The 13833-nt window shown below is 35.6% G+C and overlaps 1 protein-coding gene across 4 annotated transcripts; it reads right to left on the bottom strand.

Moving 5' to 3' along the window:
- Positions 1-2246: 2246 nt before the first annotated feature.
- LOC114393940 (E3 ubiquitin-protein ligase At1g63170-like) lies at positions 2247-12568 on the bottom strand. Of its 4 annotated transcripts, none has more exons than XM_028355452.1 (6): positions 12172-12568; positions 11697-11769; positions 10955-11594; positions 8960-9085; positions 8593-8878; positions 2247-3127 (listed from the first exon to the last, which is right to left on the bottom strand). In XM_028355452.1, the coding sequence occupies exons 2-6, from the start codon at positions 11761-11763 to the stop codon at positions 2894-2896; spliced, it is 1353 nt and encodes a 450-aa protein (XP_028211253.1). In that variant the 5' UTR covers positions 11764-11769; positions 12172-12568; the 3' UTR covers positions 2247-2893. The 4 variants fall into 4 exon arrangements, with proteins under 4 accessions (XP_028211253.1, XP_028211255.1, XP_028211254.1 ...); XM_028355454.1 differs by lacking the exon at positions 11697-11769 and adding an exon at positions 11906-11955 and having other exon boundaries at positions 12172-12567; XM_028355453.1 differs by lacking the exon at positions 11697-11769 and having other exon boundaries at positions 12172-12566.
- Positions 12569-13833: the final 1265 nt, after the last annotated feature.

Raw genomic sequence — 13833 nt, 5'->3', positions numbered from 1 at the left:
CATTGTGGCGATAGGGACTACTAGCGACAATGCATTATCAAGCGAGTCAGAGACCTAGCATGACCACAGATTGACCTCCACTCCCTATGTCTCACACAGATCCGGGTATAGGGCCTAATATCTCAATGTGTGTGCAAAATTGTAAGTGCCATGTGTGCATAGAGCAATATAAGAATTACCCCACCTTACTTGCCAAGCAAATAGACAACTCCCAGGTAGATGCAACAAGTACGTCACATGTCATCTACCCCAGGATTCAATGGCACAAAAATATTTCTAACTACGAACATAATAGATAGACAAATACACACCAAAAGGCAATAACATGGCATATATTATACACAAATATGGACAAAAAAAGGATAAAAAATAAAAGGGAACATAAATAAAGAAAAAGTCACGATAAAATTGCACACTGATCAAATGGCTTTAACTCTTTAACGAGTGTCCCCAGTGGAGTCACCATCTGTCGCAACCTACCTCACGACGGGACGGCGAAGGAAAATCAAAGAGGCGTCTTCTAAAAAAGAAAACGCGTGGAGTTACCACCAACGTTTATTTAAGGAAAACGTTCGGAAAACCAAAAGTGGTTTGTAAATTTTGAAAATAAGGGTTCGGGAGTTGTTTACGCATAGGAAAGGTATTAGCACCCTACGTGCCCGTCACAAGGGACAACGGCCTTTAATCGAGTGTGCACAACGTGACTTCAAAATTATTTATTTTTCCCTTTTTTATATTTTTATATTTTTTTGGGTCGACAAAGGGGTTGCCCTTACTCCTACGTATCCTCAAGTGCAGTGAGAAATTCAGACCTATGTAGATCTTTAAAGTGAGAAAGTTTGTGTGTTGAGTTAGTTTTATGCTTTTGAAAGATTCATTTTAATTACAAACAAAAAGGTCTTTAAGGCATTCGACTTTGAAACGATCTCAAGTGATATTTGATGGAGAGAAGTTAGTTATGAGTTGACTTTTTATTTTGGTTTTTGTTCATTAGCTTTCAATCTTTTTAAGACAACAATTTTTTTTACGACACTAGTGATCGGTTAGGATTAAACTTTACAAATAAAAACGAGATCACCGATGATAAATGGAGAAGATGAATATGCACATAATAACAGAGGGGACCCCTAAGGATACATAGATTACATTCAACTCTTGAAAACAAAACTAACCAACTGTTGCACGAGGAACACAGAACAAGAGAACGATATAGGAAATGATCACAGTCGCGATTTTGTAGCGCCTCGGCTTCGTTTCTACGAGGAACACAGAACAAGAGAACGATATAGGGAATAATCACGGTTGTAATTCTGTAGCACCTCGGCTTCGTTTCTTCTTCTTTCTCTCTTTCTCCTTTTCTCTCAATTCTCTCAACTCCTGAACCTTGGAACCCCTTAACCCCCCCCCCCCCAGCATGGCTATTTATAGGAAAAAGTCATTTTAGGGCCGCTAAAGCTCACCCAGGCGAGCTAGTTACTTAGCTCTAAAGGAATGAGCTCGCCCAGGCGAGCTGGTTGCTTAGGCACGAAGCTATTTCATGGCCTAGGTGAGCCAGATGCTAACCTAGGCAAGCTAGGATCTAGAAAAAAACCAAAAAAAGACCCTTTTGCCCCCTTCTTTGGTAGCTTCTCTTTTTCTCGATCAAAACACTGAGTGATTCCTTGCTTTGCGCTGTAGCTGGTGTCAAACACATTAATTCGACTAGCAAGAATCAAAATATTAGCAAACAATAGTCCCCGAACGAAATTAGGGTCAGTCACGCGTCTTTATACCAAAATATCAGCTTGTAGAAATTTATCACTTTAATTTATCCATTAATTTATCACTTTTACTACATAACAAAATATATAAGAAAGTCATTAATCCATGATCACTTTTACTACGTAACAAAATATATAACAAAGTCATTAATCCAAGTCAATGATCCAAATAATACTGAACTTAATCATTTTAAACAAAATCTCAATTTTAAATCTTGTGAATGTAAAAAACATTTAAATAAAAATTAATCATCGTTAAAATAAGTGAATATTTCATACAAATAATATGATTATAAAAATAAAATAACTATGTATAGTACGGTTTCAAGATGAAATTCGTTAACTATTCTTTTGACATTCTGTTATTGGATTTTTATTATTCAAATAATACTGAAAATAAATGAATGATGCCAGAATAATTGTAGTCTCTAGTAAAATGCCTATAAATAACCATCCAGAACTAGAAAAAAAATATTGACAAAGACATGACAATTGCCACATGATGAAAATGGCACTAACTTCACTTATATATATTCCTGTGACCCATTTACATGAAATCATACGCTTTAATTCCCATTCTCAATACCACACAGATTATGGACATGACGAGCGTCCCTTGAACAATCAGCTGCATCACCAGACTACAGAAGGTGATGCCTTGTATCGGCCAACTTACAGTTCCAACAAGAAAAAGAAAACACATCACAAAAATGATATGGAATGGATGACCTCAATCAAACATCCTTCCAAAGAGTGTAGTGCATAGAAAAAAAAAAAAGCTTTACAAAAGTACAAAGTGTGCATATGTATAAAAGGGGCTTCAGATTATTTCCTTTTCATTGAGAAGACGAGCTTCTTGTCATGAGAGAAAAATACAGTTTATTGCATAGGAACCTACCATTGCCTGTGCAAGAACCACCGGTTTCATAAGGTGATTAGTTACCCACCATTACCTGTGCAGGGTCTGGTCCACCAGTTTTTGTAAATAGGTGATTGGTTCTTTCTCTCATCAACCAGTTTTTGTAAATAGGTGATCGGTTCTTTCTCTCATTGACTGTCGTAACTTGCCAGTAGATTCTCCAGTTCTAAGGGAAAAGGAGAGGACCCAAATTGTATATTTCTATATAACTAGACTAGACTGAGGTATTCGTGAGGCCATTCTCAACCCTGCTCTCACCCCGTTGTTGGCTGGCATCTTCTCCAGAGACTGATCCGGTTAAGTTTTCACCAACATCACTCTTGCAAAGAGGGCATAATGCATTTATCTTCAACCATTTATCAACGCAGTCTTTGTGGAAAAGATGAGAACAAGGCAATTCTCTCAGCTCATCGTTATTCTCATACTTTGCCAGGCAGATGCAGCAAACCTGTCGACAACCACAGCATTCTCAATCATAAGCAGGAGACAAAAAAACAATATCCTGGACCTGGTTAAAATGAGAAAGGCATACAGTGCTGCAGGCTCTTTTTAACACTTTACACCATAATAGATTCAGTAGAATAAATGAAATAATAGTCTAATCTAATTCGACACAACCATACCAAATCAAACTTCTTTTACCTGATGTCATGGATACATTTACGAATAAAATTTTAAGTTACTAAGGCTTAAAAAAGTTTCTTAGACACAGCAGCTATCATTCTCCTAAAGCAACAAAATAAGGTAAGAGCTATCGTACCAAGTCTAAAAGCCTAAATCTGTTCCTTCATACCCAAAGAGACAGAAGTTTGATTAGATAAAAGTGCTATAATACCAAAATCATTCACATAACTGGAGACAATGTCAGGATGCTATGAAGTTGGATGAATTACATCCTCTCCTAAGAGACGCTTAAACTATATTATTCTTCCCTCTATTTTGAAAAATTACAATCCCCTCCACAAAGAAATTAATGTGTGCTAAACTTATATAGTCTATTTTAATGCGAATGAGTCTCTGAGGGGAAATTTTATCCTGCAACTCAGCATCACCAACAGCTAGTTGAATCCCTGGTAATGACTGTATGAGTTTATGAGATGAAATTAGCATTTTGGGTGAACCTGTGAAGCCAATAGTTACAGTAATGAAGATTTCATTAGCATCTTCTATAGAGACAGATATATACAGTCTCTTGTAAAGCCATATTATCTGTTGGCAGTTGTAGGGTTGTTAGGAACTTGGGATTCAGTTCACTGTTAATTGTAATGGAATTATTTGCCTGCTGAGCAAGCCTGTCAGCTTATATGTATCACTGTACCTCTCAGATTTTGCGATCTTATGAGGGCAAGCCCTAGCACAGCGGTAAGTTATGTCTTGGAGAACTGTTGGAAATGGGTTCAAATCAGGAAAGTCTCTTTGCATATGCAAGGGTAAGACTGCGTACAATGGCCCTCGGGCATCAGAGTAGATTAGTTTTTTTTTTTTTTTTGTAAAAATAATACAATTTTATAGTGCAAAACCTTTCTCTCCCATTCTCTCTGGCCTCACAGTTCTCTCTTTCGTCATTTTCTCAATATGCTTAAATTTTAAATGGATATCTGTTGAAATAGACGGATGGCTCCTCTCATTGCTCTCAGGTTTGCTTCTATAAGAGTTGTAGGTTGTGCACACTTGTAGCAACTTTGGGAAGAAATTATAAAATTCCTCCACACTCAAACTTGAACCAAGGTTTGAAGTTCAGATCAGAAATACAAAGAAAGTAGGGAGATGTCAGAATATTCATCAAAGTTCTTGTTGATTCACTCTTCTCAACTGTCTTTCCGGTTTTTGCTCAAAAGCATCTTGATGTTGTTCTTGATGGTCATCTAGATGGATATAAGTACTCTGTCACTTCAGTGAATGAGTTTATTCTTGCGCAATTGATGAGATTGAGTCTCTGTTCATCACTCGAAGTTCAATTGAAAAGGAACAAGTTGGCCACTACGTTGGATCAAATGTCCATCAATGTGACACAGAAGCAGGTTGGGTGTGCAACTGAATCGTCACAATTTCCCTCGGTCTTGCACTACCTCCTCATACTCTTCTTAATGCCAACAATACTCAAATTTCTCCAAGTTTAGATCATCGGGCAATGGAAACCGACATGGTGGAAATAAAGGAGGCCATAGTGGAGGTACGTAAGTTTTATTCAATGCCAAACTATTGGAAAGCCACCTTAATTGGCCTCTTCGGTTTTCCCTCGTTGCCACTTCCAGCACCTTCATTGTGCTGGTGGGTAGCACTAACATGGACTATTTGGCAGCAAAGGAACAGGATAGTTTTCTCTAATGAGACCTTCAATGGAAGTAAGCTGATGGATGATGCAGTATTCTAGTTTGGACATGGCTCAGACATATGGATAAAGATTTTGTAACACATTTCAATCAATGGTCGAGTAACCTAAGAGAAGGCTTTTGTAATCAGGAGAGGGTAGCAGATATAGGATCTGAGTAGTATATTTACACTGTAAGTAGCTTTGGTTCCTATCCAGACTGATTCAAGTCTGATCTTAGGAACCAAATGTCTACCTAACCCCAAACATGTAACTATTAGTACCTCTGGTACTCATATATATATATATATATATATATATATATATATATATATATATATATATATATATATATATATATATTTTATTTTTGCTGAACAAAAAAAAAAGTAGAACTACTTATAAGGCTTGGATAGCCCTCACCTTACAAGTTGATTTTGTGGGGTTAAGTTAGGCCCTAAAGCACAAATTCTAAGATGGTATTAGAACCTATTGTATATTCAATGGGTTAAGTTGGCTTGGATACCTGTCAACTTATACATATATCATTCTGCATTTCAGATCTCTGTTCCACTACCCTACAATTGTGGCGCCATCATGCATTATTGACAACTACGATCCATCTTCCCTTGTTCTTCCAGCATCTCTTCATTTTCCCCTTTCTTTACACTCTTCCATCATCATTACATGGTAGTCCATGTTTTACAAACATGGTCTGGAATGTACCTCGGGTAATACAGTTGAAACCTTCAAATCACTGCATCCCAAAGATCCATCCACGCCAGTTTCTGCAATCATAAACCCTCTATCAGAACCACTTACAAGACTCTACCCTCCACAACCACTGCCATAGCCTGCACTATCAATATCAGCCATCCCATGAGGTCGAAATATTACTCAACCAGATCGACCCACTCACATGCACCATCCCCCCATTAACAATGGAATTTTCTTGCATCCCCTTCCACCATGTGACTTCCTCCTTATCTGTTCACTGATTCCACTCACCATTAGGTTTTGCATTAATTTTTCAAGAATTTCTTCCAATTATGAGTTCACTGAATTCAACTAACCATTTGGTTTCTGCAATAATCTTTCAAGAATCTCTTCCAATTTCTGGAGACGCGATTCTTGCATTTCTCACTCCCATACTATTTTCCATGGTTGTTATAAAATCGGATTGGTCGGTTCAACCCAGAACCAGTCAAGTGACTGGTCCGGAAACCCTACAGAACCAGAGCATTCCGTAACTGGTGTGAACTGGTACAGAACAACAAAAAACAGTGTTGAACTGTTTTTTTTTTATTCTAAAATATCTTTAAGATAAATAAAAATGCATTCTTAAATATTTCACATAGGTATCAACTATTTTCTCAACTATTAATCTATTATTAATTTTTATCTTATGAAACATATAATTTAGTCATTTATACTATAATTTTTTAGATCCTAATTTTTTTATAATTATATATTTTATTACTTAAAATCATAGTTGTCAATACCGGTTTAGCGGAGCGGCCGACCCCAAAAGTGGGATAGCGGGATAGCGGATAGCGGGATGATCGCTATTCTAATGTTTTTTTTATATATGTTAAATAATTAATAATATATATATGTTCAAAAAAAATATAAATATATATATATATATAAGTTTTTAATATTATAAAATTATGATATTATTATATTTATTTAATATTATTTCTATATTATTTAATTATTAACATTATTATTATATATTAATATTGTTTGGCTACTATTCAACTAGATATGTTAAACTTTAAAACAAAAATATAAATATATAAATAATTAATAATATATATATATATATATATGTTAGAAAACAAATATATATATATATAAGTTTTTAATATTATAAAATTATGATATTATTATATTTATTTAATATTATTTCTATATTATTTAATTATTAACATTATTATTATATATTAATATTGTTTGCCTCTATGTAAGCCAACCCTAGTGGTATATATGTTTTTTTCCTGAATCCCCTAATGGTATATTAAAATTGCGCCGCAATACAAAGCCCTCTCTCTCTCTCTCCCTCCCTCCCTCCCTCTCTCTTCCCTCTTTCTCTCTGGAAGAACAAAGCAGACGAAGAAACACAAAACAGAATCTCCAGTGCTTCGAAGTAGCGACGCGAAAAACAGCTCCGCAACCCGCACCGCTCCGCCGCGATAGCGGCCACTCCAGCCGCGACCCGAAACCACGCCGCTACACACGTGTCCGTCGTGGATGGGTGCCGCTCCGCCCCGCCGCTATAGCGGCCGCTACGACCACTATTGACAACTATGCTTAAAATCTTATATAATATTAAAAATCATTGAACCTTGAACCAATGCTTTCACCGGTTTAATCACCGGTCCGGTTTTAAAAACATTCCTATTTTCAATCTTTTTCTAATCATCATCTTATCAATATTTCAAAAGTTCTTTCCACATAGTACAGGCATGCTTCCACTCTTGAGTGAACCATGAGAGAATCCCCAGGATTTGGAACCTCTTACAATAATGAGAGTGAAACAAGTAAAGAATGGAATTTTATTGTTATTCTCTTGACTGCACTAACAGGCTTTATTCTTCACCTCTATTTCACCAGAGATACACTTTAGCACATTTTCATCTCTTACCAATCATTTGGCTGCGTAAGAAAAGAACGGAAGAGAAGGAAAAGGTATGGACTTCCCAGGTTTGGTTGTGCAGAGATAGGCAAGAAATTTTTTAAAATTGCATGGGACCCACTGGTGCAGACTTCCACTCTCAGATGTAGGTGGTATTTACTTTACTGCCCTCTTTCTCTCATCATCCCCATCTCCATCCGTGTAGGTGTCTTTGGAAGTGGTGACAATGTTCGTCTACGCAGTGACTCCTCTTCATCAAGATCTGCCCTTCCCGCCGTCGGATGCCATCGAATCGCGGGAGTCCTTAACGTCGAGAACCACCACGGCAATGGATGCCATGGCAGAATCTGTGTTGAAAATTCAAATTGCCTTTCTTTCGGATGCCATTAAAGATCTGGTCCGACTTGCTGAGATCTGTTCTTTTTGTTTGGTGGTGTTTTGAGGTTTTAATTTGTTCTCTCCCAACACTATTGTTTTGCTGAGAATGTTAATTTTTTTGGAGAAGTACAATCGGTTATGGCTTCTTTTTTTAGTAGAGTACCAATTCAAAGAGAGTAAAAAATAACAAACAAACAAAAAAGATGAAGACCCCTAAGTGTAGTCTATCAAAAGCTTCTCCAGGATGGCATCAGTGGGATAGTTCCACTTGCCAACAGCTATCGGATCCACAGTTAAAAAGAGAAAGAAAAAAACATATTAATCTTGTTAGGGTAAAAGGGTATTTTCATAAATCTAATCATTCGATTTCTCCTACCAAATCACCTATATTTGTTTTCTATTTCTCACCTATTTCTTTTCTCATCTATTCTCTCCCATTTCCTCCCTGTCTTTCCTCACAACCAAACTATGGGTTAAGGAAAGGGAATGTTATTTTAAAAAATAGGCGGGGCGGGGGAGGTAATTTACCATCTAAAGTTTTAATGGAGTATCCTGAATATATATCTAAATATCAGATAGTGCTTACCGCATCTTCTCCAGATATCACACGCTCTTTTTCAGTTCCTGCAGCCACAACTCCACCTTCGGCAGCAGCTGAGTTGCTATCACCATTTCTTTTATTTTTCTTCGTCTTGAACTTGTAAATTGGCAAAGCATTAATAGATTCGGAAGCTGCCCCTCTATTTTGTGACATATCCTCTCTAACCCCAAGGATAGAAATTATACAAGGGAGACAACAGCAGATTGTTGAACAGAGAATGAAGGGCATGGCATAACCAATGCAGCTAAATGCAAGAAACACTATACATAACCTGCCAAGAGATATGAAGCAGATATAATTTCATAATATCTTAAAATCTGAAGATTAAATGCAAGAATGAATGAAAGGCTACCTGTACAAATTAGGAGCTTCTTCAACAGATGAATGTCCCCCAAAGATCCATACATTTCCAACAACAAACCATACAGCAAAAAAGCAATCTAAAGATATTTTGAAGTATTCCACTAGTGTCTTCATTCTGTGGTGCAAGAAGAACAAGGGCTTAGCAGCTTCATAAGCTATTACATATTCCAATACTTGAAAGTTATAATCATGAAACAATACATTAAAATATCAAATCTAATTGAATAAACAGTGAAATTGGAGTGAGTGGAGGAACATGGCAACAAGCATGACATAGGCAAAAAAAATATTTAAATTAGAATTGGATGTTTCCTTCATATCAGTTTTCAAAACACAAATCTTTAACTTCTTCCATAACTATTACAGGTAAGATCAATCTCAATTCTTTTATCCAGTAATCAGTATCACACTTTCATCACAAATTAGAGTAAAAACAATTACATTCTTTGATACTTCAAATTTCTTGTCAAAACCTAACACTCACACACACACACACATATATAAGAAGTGAAATGAGTTGTAGCACAGAGCGGCAGCCCTCCAAAAATGCTATAGCGAGATAGCGGTGATGGGATGAGCGCTATTTTCATCCCTAAGTAGATTTATATTACGTGATGTGTATATATATACATACATATATATACATATATATATATATATATATATATATATGTATATATATATATGCTGAAAAATAAAGAACACCACCTAAAATTACAAACATATTCTCATTAACTTTCATAACCAATATAGGTCCAATCAAAAACAGCAAATAACAGCCAATCTCTATGTCCAAAACAGAAAAATAACAAAGAAAACAAAACAAAGTTGAACAAAGAAGGAACAGACACGGTTAGGGTTGACAGAGGTTGGGGTTGAAGTGAAATAGGTTTTGAGTTGGAGGCTCTCAGACGCAGGATTGAAACAAGGGAAGGGTGAAAATGTGGGTTAAAAGAGTAAAACCTGTTTTTTATGGTTTTACCCTTTTAGTAAGTCTCTAAAAGCCAAAAATGATGACATTTGGGTCGTCTCTTTCCCCCCAACCCTAAAACGCAGAATGAGAATGTAATACTCGCAAAACAGCGCAATTTCACACGTGGCCACGAAAAGGCAGCGCAACCACCACTACTCCAACCTGTGACCACCACTATTACAACAGTGTGATTCCTTACATGTTTTTTGTGTTGTTTTCCAATCAAAATTATAGATTAACCTCGGTAATCCGTCTATTAAAAATTTGCATTAAAGATCAGCATAGATTACCAAGATAAAACTCCAATTTTAATTAGAGAAAAATATCAAAAACACCTGTAACTAAGTGTTGTCAATTGAGGAGTGCTAGCAACACACTCTTTGACACACTCCTTTATACGCACTCTCTCTTATTGGTTTAAATGTATTGAAAACTACAAAATTAGGAGAGAGAGAGTCATTAAATACTATGTGGAACCCACTGAATTTTGTGATTTCCAATAATTTTTGTTTTAGTCTCTATAAAAAATTGGCCCATTTTAAGTTTTTATTTTAGTAATCCCAGGGACTAAAAAGGGCAACAGAAGGGAAAAAATTTAACCCCCGAGACTATATTGATGACTAAAAATGAGAAGTTTACTGGGAGAAAAGCTGGAAATCTGAGATTTTATTGAGATCAAAACCTTATCTAACCCTACCTTTTAATTGCTTTGGTTCAGTTATTGGAAGAGCAAGGGAAGGAAATAATGTCCAAACCAAAAACCCTTTAAGGCTAAAAGCTAGAGTTTGAAGACTAAAATGTTCAAATTTCTTAATATATCCTATGCTCAATTTTCAAATTTCTGGTTACACCTAGCCTTTGAAACCAATTTTCAACAACGGCAAAGAGGGATAAAGAAATATTAAGCTCCTGTGAGGAATTCACAACAGAACTTTCATGAATTCACAGTAAAGAAAAAAGGTTCCATTCTAACATTGTATAAAAAAATTGACAACATAACTAATTCACTACCTTCTATTCATCAATAATGAAGCTTGATTGCTTCTGGAGGATGCAACAGCAGCCTGACCATCTTCTCCACTGTTAGTTCTGGAACTGAAAAGAAGTGTCCCTGAAGGATCATTAATCCGAGGAGATGATTGCCTTGATTGAGATGAATCTTGCTCTCGCATATGGTTATGATGATAATAACGCCAATAAAGCAGAGGGAGGGTAGCAGCGCATCCAGAAGCATAACCAATGATCCAATGAAACAATGGGGTACGTGGATGTTCATGCCTTGACAAAGACAAAACAATGATAGACGCAACAATCTGGCTCACTAGTAGGACCAGCTCAATAGATATCCATAACCCTGAATGCACAGGACTCCTATTCCGCCGAGTATCCCCACGTCTTATAAACGATGAATTCCTACTATTTGACCCATTAGATACACTAGTTGCTGAAACCGAAGGCTGAGAAAGAGGAGGCATCCTTGCACCACTAATTCTTTCTTCATGCTGCGTCACATCTGTGCCATTAAAATGTCTATCATGATGTGATGCAGACGATGTGGAAGCATAGGCGCTCCCAGCTATTTCTATAACATGCTGACTGCCGTTTAGGCTCCCAGGTCGTGCCATCAACAACGGCAAAGTGTAACTTGAACCTTCAAGACACAGTTCTAGTGAGACAACAATAACATCCATCTAACTCCACCACCAAGGGATCATAAGATTAACCCAGAAACACACACACATATTTACACCACCTTTTATTACAATTTGACGGAAAACAAACTCTTCTCCTTTCACTAGCAAAACCATCATAGTTCTCATCTTGCACTATAAAGATCAATATGTTAACAATTTAAATTTTAAACAAAATTGTGTTCTTTTTCTTTTTATAAGCAATTTAAAACGAATTGCTAAAAACACAATGCATACAGTTCCGTGCAAAGCGAGAAAGACCTAACCTAACCTAGTTTCCGCAAGGGACTTAGTTATGCATAAAAAAACACCGATTTAAACCTGCAGAACAAGAAAATAACTGTAACAGTCGTTTCACAGAGATGAAACAGAAAACCTAAACAGTTTAAAAAAAAGAAGAAAAAAAATAAAATGGAATACGTTTTTTTTTCTTCTTCAACGAAATAACAGTGTGCAATTTCGCGTCCCCACGTGGTTGTTGTGGTTTCTCTGAATTTTAGCGAAGAAATAAAGGAAATTCGGAACAAAAGAGAGTACCTGACAGAGTGACGAAAGAAAGCGCGTGAAGAGGGTGCTTTTTTATGCGTATGAATCGACAAAACGAGAACTAAGAGAAGCGAAACGGGAGCGTTGACTCGAAGAATCGCAAAGCGCGACTTAAACGACAACGCGGAATGAGATGGAGAAGCGCATCGGAGGGAAGAAGCGAAGGAAACGATAGAGGAGAGGGAAACGGCGCCGTATGGGGTTTGCTGGATGGTGACGGAGGGAAAGAGGAAACAACGGGGTCACAATCACACAAAGGCAAAGGCTCTCTCATGCACTCTTCCGTTGCTTCCTAGCGGTGTTACCTTGCAGTATCTTTTATTTTTTTTTCTTTTTCTTTTATTTTTTTCTTCTTCGAGAATAATGGAAAAACATAAAACACCAGGGGTCTAGTTGGTGAATATACGTGTGATTATTGTAAATATTCTGCTACTTTGATAAATTTCTTCGGATAAACAAAAAAAGGAAAAGACATAAAATTTGACAATTTATTTTTAGAAATCACGGGTGAATCGAAGATGAGTTTTTTCGCTGTATAATGTTACGCCGAAAATTAATTTAAAAAATTTCTTAAATTAATTATTTTACAAAAACACCTTTAAATATTTTTTATGTTTAATAAATAATAGTAATAGATAGGATACCTTAATTTCTTACATTATGTGTGGAATGAAGGAAAACAAGAGGAAGAAAAAGAAAAAAAATAGATGCACATTTTATCAAGAAGTTTCTCCTCATTAGATATGAAAGAAATGGGGAGGAAAGAAAAAAATATTGTAGAACTCATTCAAATACGTTTTCTATCAATTTAGAGAAAAAGCTAATAAGATAAAAATATTTTTATTTATTATATATTTTTTTGTGTAAAATATATTTTTGATTCTTCAAGTTTTAGAGATTTTTGTTTTTAGTCCTCTAAGACTAAATTAAAATTTAATTTCTCTTGATCCTTAATCAAATGTTTCATTTGATTTTTCATGCATGTAGTGAAGTGTCTCCATTAAACAATGACGTAACATTAACTTTATTAAATGAAAAAAATATATTTTCAATCCTTCTTGATCCCTGATTTATTCTTCTATTTGGTTTTTCACTTCTGCCATCAAGTATTTCCATTAAACTACGGTGTGGTACTAATTTTATTGTTCTTTTATTATATTTTAAGGTGGTTATTTTCTTGCGGTTAAAAATTACTTAAAAATATTTAGTTAAAATAAAAAATATGAAACAACTTATAGTGATTTAAAATTGTCCAAAATTGCTTATTCCTTTTTCCCCTTCTTGAAAAATGCAAATCACACAAAATTAAGAAAAGATCAATCCATTTCCAACCTCTTGTGTATTGGACATGTGACATCCCAATTTTTATCTTATAGGAATTGATTTATTTTAGGAAACTAAATTTTTTTAAAATAAATATTGTTTGATTTAAAGAGAATTATTATCACAAGAAATTGTGATTATTCTTTGAGTAATGTATTTGTGTGAATTGATGTTGTATGAATTCTTTTGTAAGTATATTTTATTTGATGTAACATTATATGTTTATTATGTTGGGCCTAAAATAGAAATATATTAGTTTTGGGCTTATATAATAAAAATAAAATAAGGTGCTGTAGGGGGTATGAATAGCAGTATTAAGAATGTTGTAAG

The sequence above is a fragment of the Glycine soja genome, chromosome 17, assembly GCF_004193775.1.
Source record: "Glycine soja cultivar W05 chromosome 17, ASM419377v2, whole genome shotgun sequence".
NCBI lineage: Eukaryota > Viridiplantae > Streptophyta > Magnoliopsida > Fabales > Fabaceae > Glycine > Glycine soja.
This window is presented reverse-complemented; position numbering and strand designations above follow the sequence as displayed.

Coding starts and splice junctions, on each gene's coding strand:
- LOC114393940 (XM_028355452.1), bottom strand. CDS start 11,763: ATGAGAACTATGATGGTTTTGCTAGTGAAAGGAGAAGAGTTTGTTTTC. Junction 11,595..11,696: donor CCGTCAAATTGTAATAAAAG/GTGGTGTAAATA, acceptor TGTGTCTTGAAG/GTTCAAGTTACACTTTGCCG. Junction 9,086..10,954: donor TCATTATTGATGAATAGAAG/GTAGTGAATTAG, acceptor CTTGCACCACAG/AATGAAGACACTAGTGGAAT.